Source organism: Diaporthe amygdali (assembly GCF_026229845.1).
Source record: "Diaporthe amygdali strain CAA958 chromosome Unknown NODE_4_length_2575358_cov_65_588622, whole genome shotgun sequence".
NCBI classification, from domain to species: Eukaryota; Fungi; Ascomycota; class Sordariomycetes; order Diaporthales; family Diaporthaceae; genus Diaporthe; species Diaporthe amygdali.
Genome location: NW_026517024.1, coordinates 1958540 through 1972173, shown reverse-complemented (window position 1 = coordinate 1972173; position 13634 = coordinate 1958540). Strand labels below are relative to the sequence as shown.

The 13634-nt window shown below is 52.7% G+C and overlaps 3 protein-coding genes across 3 annotated transcripts; 1 reads left to right on the top strand and 2 right to left on the bottom strand.

Moving 5' to 3' along the window:
- Positions 1-285: 285 nt before the first annotated feature.
- J7T55_008792 (membrane transporter) lies at positions 286-1832 on the bottom strand (the record flags this gene model as incomplete). The annotated part of the gene is made up of 2 exons (XM_053139146.1): positions 286-1269; positions 1320-1832. 2 exons carry the CDS (start codon positions 1830-1832, stop codon positions 286-288), a joined length of 1497 nt encoding a protein of 498 aa, XP_052998065.1.
- Positions 1833-2602: 770 nt separating this feature from the next.
- On the bottom strand, positions 2603-4503 carry J7T55_008791 (cyclohexanone 1-2-monooxygenase; the record flags this gene model as incomplete). The annotated part of the gene is made up of 2 exons (XM_053139145.1): positions 2603-3498; positions 3645-4503. The coding sequence occupies 2 exons, from the start codon at positions 4501-4503 to the stop codon at positions 2603-2605; spliced, it is 1755 nt and encodes a 584-aa protein (XP_052998064.1).
- A 5084-nt stretch (positions 4504-9587) lies between these two features.
- Positions 9588-13060, top strand: J7T55_008790 (uncharacterized protein; the record flags this gene model as incomplete). Its single annotated transcript, XM_053139144.1, has 2 exons — positions 9588-10168; positions 10234-13060. The coding sequence occupies 2 exons, from the start codon at positions 9588-9590 to the stop codon at positions 13058-13060; spliced, it is 3408 nt and encodes a 1135-aa protein (XP_052998063.1).
- Between the last annotated feature and the right edge of the window lie 574 nt (positions 13061-13634).

Genomic DNA, 13634 nt, shown 5'->3' with positions numbered 1-13634 from the left:
TACAGATAGGCATGAATTTTGAACCTGTCCGCCGCATAGTGTAAGATGCGTTGGGTCGGGCGTCTTGTGTTCTGGAGTTGCCTTTTCAACGGTGGAAGGATGCTGGGAGTCTTTAAAAGTGCAGACGTGTCCACCCATCGTCCTTATCTAGTCGTGGCTGTTGTGGAAGATGGATGAATTTAGAAAAACTTTTTTGTTGAAGATGACAAACATCGCTTTCCTTAACCCTGCTTGCAATTCCCGCTGGAAAGAAGGTCACCTTGATTCGCGTCTAAGCTAGCACCGTTACACGAGGCCTGTGAGAAATTTTGGCTTTCCTCCGATCCACACAAAACATAACACAGCCGTCGCCAAGCTGATCGAGGCTAGCACAACATTCATGTTGCCATAACCAAGTACCTGTTTAAGCTCTCCTGCCAGTAGAGGGCCAACTGCCAGTCCGAGACTGAAAACCATCGAATTCAGGCCATATAGTTGTGCGTACGGCCCTTGATCGCCGAAAAAGTCAGGGTTGGCCTCATAATATTTCTGTACGACGGATCCTGCTTCGACAATAGATGGCGCACCAATAATGGCTAGCCCGATCCCACAGAGCGCAAGTAAACCCCCAAACAACAGTATCTGATCCTTGCCACCCGGTTGAGGCAGGCGGAGCAGGATGAGCACGGGCACGAGGTAGCTGTAGCCGATGACTGCACAGGGCTTTGTCCCATAACGGTCGACAAACCAACCAGCAAGGGGCCCAATGATAAGGTCGAAGGCTCCAAGGGGAAGGAAAAGCAGTCCGCCTTTGAGCGAGTCAAAGCCGAAAAGCTCCTTCGCTGTCGTGGGGACCGTAGCATCAAAGCTGCCTAGCAGTAGTGCTTGGACAAATGCGACGAGGAGAGCTGTGAGAAGCCTCGGATCCGTCATACATGGCAGAATGGTGATCTTCTGTGCGATCGCGGGCTGATCTTTCGACAATTTGAAGAGATCGTTTTCCTTTTTACCAAGAAGGGGCTCCTCCTCGCCTTGCTCGCTATTCGCATGTTCTGGTTCATCGCCTTCCTGGTTATTGCTCTCAATAGCTTCGAGGTCGCCCACAGACTGCGGACCTGCTGCGTCGTACCGCCTAGCGACCTTTTTCTCGATCACTAGGACTCGCATGATAAAGTCAACAGCTAATACAGCCAGGCCAATACCAAAGACACCGACGTAACCAGTTTTCTCGTATAGAACGCCACCGAGCAGAGGTGCCAGCAAATTGCCAACCGAAATGAAAGAGAATATCTGTCTCTGTTTAGAGTCTTGTCTATCTCTCATCTCGTGGCGAAGCTTACCGAGCCAATCGTCTTGCCAAGGTTCTCAGGCCCCACTGTCTCTAAACAGAGGGCCAGCCCTATTGTCCAGACGAAACCACCACTTATGCCTTGGAGCAGTCTTGCCACGACTAAGACTGGCATGTTGGAACCGAGAAATAGCAGAAGTGTTGCAAGCATAAGTGCAAGCAGGCCCAAAAGAAAAGGCGCCTGCCTAGTAGAGGTCTTGTCCGCGATATACCCGGCAACGGGACTAAACAGCACGGAAGCTCCCGCGTACGCAGCCAGCAACCCGTCGACGTTTGACTGAACCTGGTCATCCGGAAGGCCGACCCGGTCCTGCAGCATGTAGGGGAGGATGGGGACGATGAGGCCATATAGAAACAAGTCTGTGAACAATCCCACGGCCACCGTCGATACGATGAAGAAGGTGTTGCTTCTCCATGACAGTCCAGCGGGTCTCACACTGTAGTCACTGCCAATCTGCAGAGTGCTTTTCACCTGGCCCATGATATGCCGCCTTGAGGATGCCATGACGACTGAGTACTGAGTGCCAGGGTGCGTGGTGAGGTGGCACAAGAGAACTCGTAATATTATGTCGCAGTATAGAAGTAGAGGGCCATCAGCTGCTGGCTGACGCTAACGAGGGATCTTCATTCACAGTGGTGAAAAGTAAAGAGAAAAGAATCATGACGTGCTTGTGCGAGGCTGGTGTTGACGAAGGTGATGCAATCACCGCTCTGACGTCGTCCATTCATGTAGCTTTCCGGGGCTAAATTGGGTATACAGCGTCCAAGCATAGGGTTAAACCCTTTACAATAAGCTCTAATCTGCATGAACTGAAGACCACCATGCTTCCCAGCCTGGTTGCAACAAAGTGTCTCTTCACATAATGAAATATGCAATATTTTTTGTTGCTGTTCATAACTTCCAAGTCAACGTTTTTGAGGTGCAATAGCCGCTTCAGCTGAGTATCTGAACAGGTATACTCCCAAACTTGAAGGGTTGATTTTTAACCCAGTGGCTAATTTAAGGCGGACATCCAATCTTTCACATTATTGTTTGTCACATTGCTGAATAATGTATAGGAGATCGATGCCTTGCCATGCTATAGTGAGCGTAGGTTACAATTGGTGAGCGTTTCACTAGGTTCTGAGAACGACGTAGTAGTGAATTTCCATGGGATCCTTCCCTAATTTTCACAGTCCTCCTTTGCCATCTCTCATTGAATACAATGGATGAAACGACTAGATATCATGATTAACAATTACTCCAAAGTGTGAGTATTGTGAAAAAGATCAAACTTAGATCATTTCAACAACAAAGTCCTCTAGGACACTACCTTCCTTTGCCATGTACTTCTCTATTGTAAGTTGATAGTCGACAGGGCCAGAGCCCCATAGTGCCTGTCTTGCTTTGGAAAAGCTCTCTTTGTCAATATCAGCTTTGGCGGATGCCTCCTTGCTGAACATTGTTCCCTCAGAAGTGTAATAGCCAGGCGTGCAGATACTGAGTGGAGTGAACCAGGCAGCTCTTTTTGCCACTTCTCCTGCCCAGCGACCCAGAGCCTGCTCCGAGACATCAATCACCAACTTCTGATTGAAGCTCGCCTGGCTGTGTGCTGTCGCCATAACATGCGCAAAGAGGCGAGCAAAAACATCGTAGACTGACGATAAGTTGTACGAAAATCCGCCGCCACGATAGAAAGTGGCAGCAAAGTTTGGAAAGCCCGGCAAAAACACCCCGAAGGCTGTGGTAGAGCCAGGTTCCTCCCACTTGGTCGTCATGGATATTTCATTACGCCCTATTATTGGCGCGTCGACTCTCTGAGATGGGTCGTTCGAGCCTCCAACGACGAAGCCGGTGGCTAGTACAAGACAATCTACTTCGTACTCAACTCCATCAAAGACAATACCGTTTTCCGTGAGGCGCTCGAGTCCCTTGCCGTTGGTGTCGATCAAGGTGACATTCTCGCGATTAAAAGTCGGCAGGTAGTCGTCGTGAAAAGTTGGTCGCTTGCACCAAGTACCGTACCAAGGCTTCAATTTCTCAGCGGTCTCTTGGTCTTTCACCTCCCGTGATATCCTCGCTCGGAGCTCCTCCGTAGCTACGCTGTCGGTTCTGAGAAGCTCTTCGATGTGCTCTCCGATCTCATTCGGGGAGACGATCTTGCTGCTGGAGCCAATTGTTCCGGAAACGCCTGGTACGTGCGTCCGTCGTCAACCAGATCGACCGGCTCAGGATTGTTGGTGACAAATGAATTGAAATTGAGCCTACGGCGGTCCTGCCACCCTGGCCCATTTGCGATCGTGGACCAGAGCTCAGGTGTCACTTCTACCTGTCCACGTAAGCCGCAATAGGAGGGCGTTCTCTGGACCACATAAAGGTGCTCTGCCCATTTAGCCAGCTCGGGAACAGCCTGGACGGCCGTTGCACCAGTCCCGATCAGAGCAACACGTTTGCTCTTGAGATGAATCATGTCAGGCTTCTCTTGGGTACCGCCGGTGTAGGCATAGTCCCAGCGGGACGTGTGGAATGCATGCTTCTTTGCGCGGAACTCCGGCCAGCCTGTGAGCTTAGGGATCTTAGGGATGGACAGGACCCCGCCAGCACCAACAACGAAGTCAGCATATACCGTTAAATCTTCGTGTTTTACACCCTTCCCGAGGGTGCGGGTCATCTTGACGACCCATTGATGCCTGTGTTCGTCCCAGGTCTGACAGTCGATCTTGGTGCAGAATTGGCCCTGCAGGCCCCATTTGGCCGCAATGCGCTCTGACTGGCCCCGAATCTCCTCGCCATAAGAGTACTTATGCTTGGGGATATAGCCAGTCTCTTCCAGTAGCGGGAGGTAAACGAAGCCTTCGACGTCGCACATGAGACCAGGATAGCGATTCCAATACCAGGTGCCACCAAATCCACCGGCGATGTCAACGATAACAATGTCCTTGCTGCTGAACCCAGCCTCGATCAAGCGGTATGCATAAAGAATTCCGCTGTGCCCTCCGCCACAGATTAAGAACTTGATGCTGCTTCCGTGTTTGAGCGGAGGGTTCTTGACACTGGGAGACGCATAGTCCACCCACGGGTCTTTCGCGAGGTCTTTGATCTCTTTGGATCGGACATCGATATATTGAGCCAGACCCTCTGGCCTGTTGCGTTTGTCTCGTTCTTGGGCGTACTTCTTGAATAATTCCTGAGCCATGTTTCGGAGCAAGAGACGATAAGGTCTTGAAATGCGACATGCGATGTTGATATGTTGGTGTCAAGTTTGTCGAATTGCCACAGCTTGTATCACTGGAAATACTCTCCCTGTGATCAAAGCGATGCCTTCTTAAAAAGAACTATTTTCATGACGTCCACCCCAACGTCCAAAGTCGGGTTCCAACACTGTCCGAGCTCCGACTCCCATCCACGGCTTTAGGTTCAGGCGGGCAATTCCAGTACCGCCACAAATTTGATGATTATTGTTTAGATGTCGTGCTAACGTGGGGCCAATGCAATGTCTAAGTACTCTATTTGATCAACAACATTTCATGCATCATACTTTGTAGGCCGCAATGCCTGCAGAGTAAGAGACTTGGGTGCCATTTAACCTGGAAAAAGCTCTACAATTGGTGAATGACAAAAGCAGTAGTATGATTGAAGCTTTGGCCTTCACAATTTTTTCCCTCAAAAATATCAGCTTTCGGACTAGCTGAATTACTTCAATACTACAATCTGGCAACATGCCGTAGCATTGGGGAATACAAGGGAACAAAATCGATGAGTCACAGCCACTCCTTTGCATAACCTGAAGGGCCATGTGAAAAGTCGCATCTGTCTTAAATCGCAGTGTCTAGGATAACTCAAGTGAGACTGTCACATACTGGATTATCAATCTAAGTATCGGATGTCGTCAATTGCAAGCGGCTGAAGTGGTCTCCACGTCGAGAGCAAACAGCGTTGGGCGTTTCACTTCACGGCCGGCCATTCGGCCACGATGCAGTCCGAGTCTGGCTACCATTTTAAACTCAATGAACGATCCACCCACAGAACTGCCACGGCCCTCGCAAACTGCCCTCTTATCTCTTTTACATGTCTCTGTGGCACTGTGCAAGTCTGGTATAGCCGACTCGCGAAGCCGTGTTCAATTCGGCATATGCTACGGGCTAAGACCGGAGCTCAGTATGTCTCCGCGGCCCTTCCGTGACATCGCCGCGGACCATTCCGTGACCGGCGAAATCCTCTCCCCGATTTAGACAGATAGACCCTCAGCGATCATCAGCGGTTCGCCCAGGGTAAGAACAAATCCAGGTAACAGGATTCCGGTCGGGATAGTAGTACAACACCTTCATGCAGCTGCCCACGTGCGCCTTTCTCTTCGACTGAAGCAATCGATGTGCAATTTTGCACTCTGGCTCTGGAAGGCCGTCGTAGTCTCCTTCAGGTACGATGTAAGTACGATAATGACCAAGCTAGGTGAGGGTAGTCACGCACTTAGCACCGAAGACCCCAAGCCGTCGTCTAAATATATGCTATGGACTCGTAGAATACACACTGCATTAGTGCAGGTGTCACCGGCCCGGGCCGTCCAACGAAATCGTCGGACCGACCTGTGTACACCTCGATACTCAAGTCCACGCACCGAGTGTTCGCCGACTAATTACGCACAAAATCCGTTCCACGCAGATTGTTTGAGACAACCGATGTGTTATGTGGAATCAAACACTGCCCCCTCCCTCCAACATTTTTATTCATCGCTGCCCGTCTTCGCAGTCCCGCGCAGGACTTGGCATCACAACAGAGTTCAAGTTTCGCACATTTATTCACTGCCTCAGCCCTGTATACGTTTTTGATGCTTGTCCTGTGGAGAGTGTTAATCGCTTGTCTTCAGCGCTGCAAGGTCGGGAACTAGTCTCTATCTAAGATTTCTGATCAGAAACACAGGAGCTGTCCGCAACTGGCCCAGCCATCTCTCGCCTCGACGGAGAGTTCCGCAGTGTAATTCGGCCAGAGCCCACGACGCAAGTACTCATACAATGTTACAATTCCACTTTTTCGAGCTGCAATCGTTCCTAAGTTTGTCCTCAGTGTAAACCTCAGCAGCTGGCAGATGCCGACAGTCGTGTCTCTGGCACGCCATTCATAATGCTCTAGAGGAATGAGAAGGCAGACCGAGAGGGAGCCGATTGCGATATTCAGTGCCACAAAATTGAGACTCCAATGGCCAGAAAGCGATACCAGCCACTTCGGTGTGTATAGTTGAGCAAGGAGGGTCGTTCGTCGAAATTGAGGTTCTAAAGAGAAATTTGGCGACTCGATAGTGCTAATTAGTTTCAATTTAAAGTTCGAAGAGGATGCCTTGCTCTACGCTCGTAGGCCTTCAGATAGATTCGACCCGTACTATCCATAAGGTGAACGAATGTACCTTGGATTCTTGAGGCTCTGCTATCTCTTGATGGCTGGCATGCTTGCGCTTGTTGTGCCTACCTGGGTGATCTTCGTGCTTGTCTGACAAGTCTGATTAAAGAGCAACATCATTGCCACAGCTTTTCCTGATAGAAACGCAGTCATCGCTGGCCGTCAGAATACTAGCAAAGAAGCTGCTTGAGCCTTGTGTCTGCGTTTGAATGTGTAGTCATAAGCAGGGCTGTCCCAAATGTGGCTGTGTTCTCGACAGTTGCAAGGCTGTCCGCGTTAAGCAGCTAGGCAGTGGAGTAGTCCGCGGCAAATATGACAATTTCGAGATAACACATGCGAGGGAATGCATCATCATATGAAGGACGTGCTCAACCGAGACCAGCCATATCGGAAAGGAAGCTTGATAGAATCAGGATGTCAAGCGCTTGCGAGACCGACCTTTCCTCTTCGCATCTAATAGCCGCAGTAGCATGCGATGGAGATGACACCCATCATGCGTTTGACCATAATGAATCTGAGGGTTCGATCAAAGAAGAGTTTGATCCTCGCCGCCAGATTCCTAGCTCGGATTGAGATGTTCCCGGATTGAAAGCTTACGCAATATAAGGATGAGAGCGAGGAGAGTTCGGACCCTGGATGTTGATCGACCGCCGCAGAGCCTCAACGTCGGGAAGCATTGTAAATAATCTCGGATATGTGTGGACAACTTTGCCCACTTGGGCATAGACTGTCAATATATTGGCCAAGACGCCGCGTACATGGCCTCAGACACGAGGGATACAAGAATAGCCGCCATCCACCGACTCAGGAACAGTTACGCGCAACGGCCCTGGTCCTGGACTGACTTCGGACCGCATGAACGTCGATCAACCGGCGGGTAGTCCGGCTCGTTTAGCAAAAGATGAGACGTTTTGTCGGTTAATGGCTAAGAAACTCAACGCGATTGCAGGCTGCACATTCTGGGCGTGCACAAGATGTCATGTTCCCTGCGAGGGCTCGCGGTTCCCTGCCAGATTGGTGCGACCGGGCCGAGGGTGAGAGGCAGTAGATTAGGTGCTATGTGTAGGGCTGAGTAGAAGGAGGAAGAAGCCATGCTGGCAGGGAAGGTCCTTGGGTTGTCAGCCTGCGTGCTGGGCGAGTGTAGATGTAGCGGTCCAGACCTGCGTTGGCGTTGCTCTGCTGTGGTGATGATCCATGAGTCGCTTTCCATGTTGCCCTGTGTACTGTGGCAGACTGCATTGCAATAATTCGCCCAGCCTAGTCTAGCAGTCTCGTTAGCAGACCAGACCAGTCGTGTAGTCATCAAGGCCATTTGTCAGTGTCAGTGTCAGTGTCAGTGTCGCTACCAGTAGTGGAAGCACCAACTAGGAAAAGTAGCCGATGCACGCAGCACGGCCCCTGACGATCCCTTGGCTTGGGGTCCCCCGCGTTGGCCGCTCGGCCGCCCCCAAGTCTCATCTTGCACCCACGAAACACTTTGCGACTGCCTGTCTGACTGTGCAGAACAGAGGAGCAACAGAGTGCAACGACAATGGCCTCGAGTCCAGTGATAACTACGAACCTCAATACATTGACTGTCAGCTCATCGACTGTCGCATCGGCCGGCGAGTCTCGGTGCGACCGACACGATGCATAGCCTCCATCTCGACCTCGAAACTCGCCCGTTTTGATCTGATCTGATCTGATCTAATCTGGCTTGGTCTGATCAATCGTGGACCAGGCTGGGGAAGGCCGGCGTCGTGTCAATTCCCAGCTCGGGAGAGACATGCGACCATGTCGTTAATAGGTCTCTCAGTCTGTTTTCCACGGCCAGGCACTCGCAACGTGATGTTGGTGCTCGCGGTCTGTCGACGACCACGCCCTCACGATTGTGATGGGCCTTCGCCAGCACTGCCGAAGGATGATGGGATCTGCATCTCCCACACTAACTGATCATCCAATTACCAAGGGAGATAAGGCCCGTTCGTATCGAGATCATCGGCCCCTGAGATTAAATGGCAGTGGCAGCGTCGCAGTCATCGCGAAGTAAAATTGCGCACACACCCGGCAGCATCGAAAGCGGTAATTCAACATCCAAAAGAAGGGTCCGGCTCTGCAAGGTACGCCACGGCATAATTTACAATCATCGGCACAAGCCAACCATCAGATGGATGGATGGATGGCTCATATCCTGGTCCTTGTCGCCTCCACCAAAACACCAGTCCAATCATTGCTGCTGGTGCTCTGTTCTCGGCGCGAGAGGGTGTCGCCTAGGCTCGATTTGGTCGCACACCCACACAGTTCCACAGAGCGAGGCCAGAGACGCGCGCAAAAGCATCGAACTGGCAGAAATGGGCAGCTTTGTCAGTCTTCCAGTTGCGTGCAGTTAATATGCCATTCATCAAGCGACCCGGCTGCGGCTTATTTGCGCCATCCTGGATCCGGCCAGCAAGCGACTCGCCGCCTTTCTCCTGTCCCCCCCGGCCCGCAGCACGACATGGCAGCACGGCCAATCGTTCCCCGCCGCGCCCCTGGATCCCACGAAATGTGGCTCCTCCGACCGCGACCCGCCCCTTTTTTCTGGCCGGCTGTTGTTTCCTCAATGGAACGCCCTGTACCATTCGACCAAAATCCGTGTCTCCCTCCTTCCAGATGCCCTCGCTACTACTGCTGCCGCGACTGCGACTTTTGCGACTGCTCCTTTGATTGATGTTGCATGTCCTCCACCGCGTAACCATTTCCCCGGCTCTGGTCACGTTGCGCGCGCTCGCTGCTCGTATCCGCCCTGTCTCCTCCGCCTCTCGCCCAAGGAACAAGCCATGTCCACGCGGTGATCATTTGCCGTCCCGGGCCAATTGCACCTCCAAAGTTGTCCTTTGCCTTCTCTTTGGTTTTGGTATATCCATCATGTCACAGGCCATGACCCTCGAGCCCTCTCCGGTGGACCTGGACCGGACCATGGCACCGTCAGAACACAACGGACTTGGCGCCGCATACGACCACTACCGATTTGAGGACGCCCCGTCCCCTTCGCAGACATCTGATACACTAGACGCTTCATCTGGTCCACCAGCTCGGGCGACAGCAGTCAACCACCCACCAGAACAATTCGTCCACCCTTTGTCACATGGGCAACCCGTCCACCCTTCTTCTCGTCCCGAGTCAGTCTCTTCCGCCGTCCTGCCACCGCCGCCACCACGCGCTTCGACGCCCCTTCATAGTCCAAGGAGCACCAGGTCTCAGAGTCTAGCTGCCTCTCTTGGGAGCCAGTCGCCCATCCGGCGCAAGCCTCTAAGTCCCACGGCCTCGCCATTGGCCGTTCGTTTCTCATCTAAGAGTTACCACATGAAGTCCGGTGACCTGCCAGAGGAGCCCGACTCTGGTTACTACTCTCTTGACAGCCCGGACTTATATGACTTGGGCCCAACCGAGGGCCCTGCTCCCGTAGCCTCTCTTCCCACGCCCCTTGAACCTCTGTCCGAGGAAGAGTAGGTTCACCATGCCTTTAAATCCAGAATAACGCCCAGGCTGACAGGAATGTTTTACGCGCTAGATTCCAGGGAAAGTGGCCACAACCCCCGACCGGGCCTATCACGCCGGCCGCACTGGAGGTTCGAAACATTCCAGACGTCAGCCCTGCACCGTCTCAAACGGACGATTTGATACAGCCCAAGCATCCGACAAGTGCTTCAGACGTCACTTCGGCCAGTCAGGGTCCAGACCAGCCCAACGCGGAACCGCCCAATTCCAATCATCGTAGTACAGGCGGTAGCATGTCTTTGTTTGCTCGGACACCTATGCCCCCACAACTAGATCTTGATTATTCAAACTCAGACGGTCAACCACATACACTCTCTCCGACTATCGACAGACCACCAGACAGCGCATCAAGTCACGCCAGCCACGCCAGCCTTAACAAACCACTACCGAAATCGCCTCCGAGGTCACCAGCTAGCGCAACAAAACTCAGCAACTTCTTTGGATGGGGAGCTGCACAGTCGCCGTCCAACACTGATCACTCCAACAAGGACTACTCTCCGATACCATCGCCAGTATCACCGAAGCGTCACGCATTTTCCGATGAATCTCCAGTGTCGACACGGGACCCAAATTCTACCAAAGCACAAGCTCTCGAGAGCAACGCCCTCGGATACGTTGAGGCATATTTTCCCACACCACCGAATTCCTATACGTTGGTGTCACCGGTTGTCGAGATCGAGGAGATGGAGGACGAGCTGAAAGCCATCAGCGCCGAATTGGCCTCGTCCATTCGGCGCGAGATGGATCTAGAGGACCTGGTTGACAGGTTACAATCAGAGATCGCCAACCCATCAGCACCTGGGAAGAGGACCAGTGATTACTTCTCAGACTCGGGTTACAGCACGGCCAAGTCCGGCGACTTCGAGAATCCGAAAGATGAAATTTCGAGCATCCAGCGGAAAGCAGAGCAAGAAAAGGCACAGCTCAGGCTTGAACTCACCACCAAGCTTCAAGAGGAGAGGGGCCGCCGCAACGCACTCGACCAACAGATCAAGGAGCTTGCCGAGAAGGCATCGCAAGCCGATGCAGCGCAAATGACCAGCAAGGATGCTGACGCCAGGGTCCGAGAGCTGGAAAAGTCATGCGAGGATCTCCGCCGCAGGCTCTCTGAGGAGCGTGAAGTCAAAAACAACTTCGAGGACCTGCTCACCGCACTCAAGGGCGAACTTCAGAATGCTGCACTGGAGCGAGACAACCTCCGTGATGAGGTTGTGCCCCAATTGAGGGCACGGGTTGAAGGTCTCGAAGCACAGCAGACCGAGAACGAGAAGCTGGCTTACGAGACAACAAAGTTACAGCAAGAACTGCAGGATATCAAGGATTCGAAGGCGAAACATGACACCCTCGCACGGTTGAGGTCAAGTTCCGTCACTGGCCAGTCATTCAAGCTCAGCCGTCCACCGTCTGGGCTCCATTCTGGCGGGCTCGCCAGATCCAACACCGTTAAGGGCGGGCACGTCGAATCCAGAGACGTCTTATCCGAGCGGCTGAAGGACGTCGAGGCCCAGAGAGACGCCCTGCACAACGCTCTGAAGAATCTGCTTGACAGACAAGACTTTCAAAACAAGGAGAACGAAAAGAAGATCAAACTGCTTGAAGTCGAGCGTGATCGGCTGTTGTCAGCATCGCCAAGGAAAGCCGGCTTCGATAGAGAGGTCTCAACCCTACGTGAAGAAGTCAACACACTGCGGCGGCGAGCTGAGGAAGCCATTGAGCAAAAGTGGCAAGTCGAGAAAGGTCTTATAGGATTGAAGAGCGACCTCGACCGGGCGGAAGAAGAGATCACCTCCCTGAGGGCACTGCTGAATGAGAAGGACATACTGATTCCGGACTCTTTCTCTCGTTACAGCAGCAACTCGGCAACAGGAGCCCCCGGGCTGCCAGCTACATCGGCATCGCTTGAGAAGGCATACGCAGATCTACAGAAGTCTTACAAGGACGCGCTTGAGAGGATCAAGGATCTCGAGATTGGCGGCACGAGTGCCTCACAGGATGAGCGAACCAGGCTCGCCATGGAGCGGCTTGAGCAATCGCTCTCATCTGCCATCCACGACCGCGACGACGCTCGCCAGGAATCGGCCGCACTGCAAAACCAAGTCGAGAGACTACAACAGTCTGAAAAGGACCACTTGGAGGGCGAGCGGGATCTCGCGGACCAACTTAGGGACTCGGCCAACAGGGTCGAGGAGCTCACGCAGCAGGTCCGCGCTCAACTCGCCATCAACGCCAACCTACGAAGCCGGCTCTCCGAGACCGTTGCTAGGGGTGAGGCTGGCCAGAAAGCCAACAAGGAGCGACTTGCCAGCATGCAAATTCGCATGCGGAACCTCGAGGAGCAGGTCATTGCGGCTCAGACTGCCGCCGAGGAGCGTGTCAACCGCCACGAGGAAGAGCTCGGCAAGCTGCGGGAGTCAACCAGTGCCAACCTGCACCGACTGCACGACAGCAACTCTGGCCTGCGATCACCCCGCCTGTTCCCTCCGAAGTCGCCCATGTCGCCTCTCCTGTCACCAAACTCTGGCGGCAGATTCCCCAGAATGCTCAGTTCTCATTCCAGAAAGAGCTCTCGGAACCGCCCATCCAGCTCCGGAACCGACGAGGAAGACACTTCTCAGGTTGAGACCCTGAAGGCTCGGGTCGCCGAGCTCGAGAAGTCTCTGGTCACTGCCGACTTCGAGATGCAGGAAGTCGTGGGTAGGATGAACACGGCGCAGATCGAGGTCATGACCCTCCAGGAGGAGCGGGAGACAGCTGCCCGCGAGACCAAGAAGCTACAGAAGCTCCTCGAGGCCGAGAAGGTCAACGCCTTCCAACAGCGCTTCAACACCATCACCAACTAATAGAATGGAGGCTCTACGACTGTAAAACATCTCGCGAATGCGTTTCTTCTGCATGATGCATTTACATCGGATCGGATTACATCCCCATCAAAGGGGTAAATATTACTGTATCAACACCACCAAGGTCAGCCGAAAACAGCCTGTGTCATGCTGGCTCGGAGCAGACCATCGGCGTTTCTTGATTATTCACAACTGGGATTGGACCACCGAAAAAGCAAAGCGCATTCCACTTGCCGCATATATATGCCGACGACGACATACTTAGTGCTCGTCCTTCGTCTAGTCTAATGTCTTTCTCAGCTTGGCTAGTGTGTCTATATATCATACAAGACAAAAATGTCTTTCTTGACTTAATACTCATAGCAAACTGTACATAACTATTTCGGGAGTTGGGAAGGGGAGAAGTCATTTGGGAAGACGGCTTCATAGGATATAGCTGCCTGTCTTGGATCACAATCATGGCCGTCAATACCGACGATGCTATTCAAACACTCCTTCGACTCTTATCAATCTTATGTCAGTGAAATAAGCAGCTCACGATGTCCTTATCTCTGCCTCGCGCTGTCTATCCGGC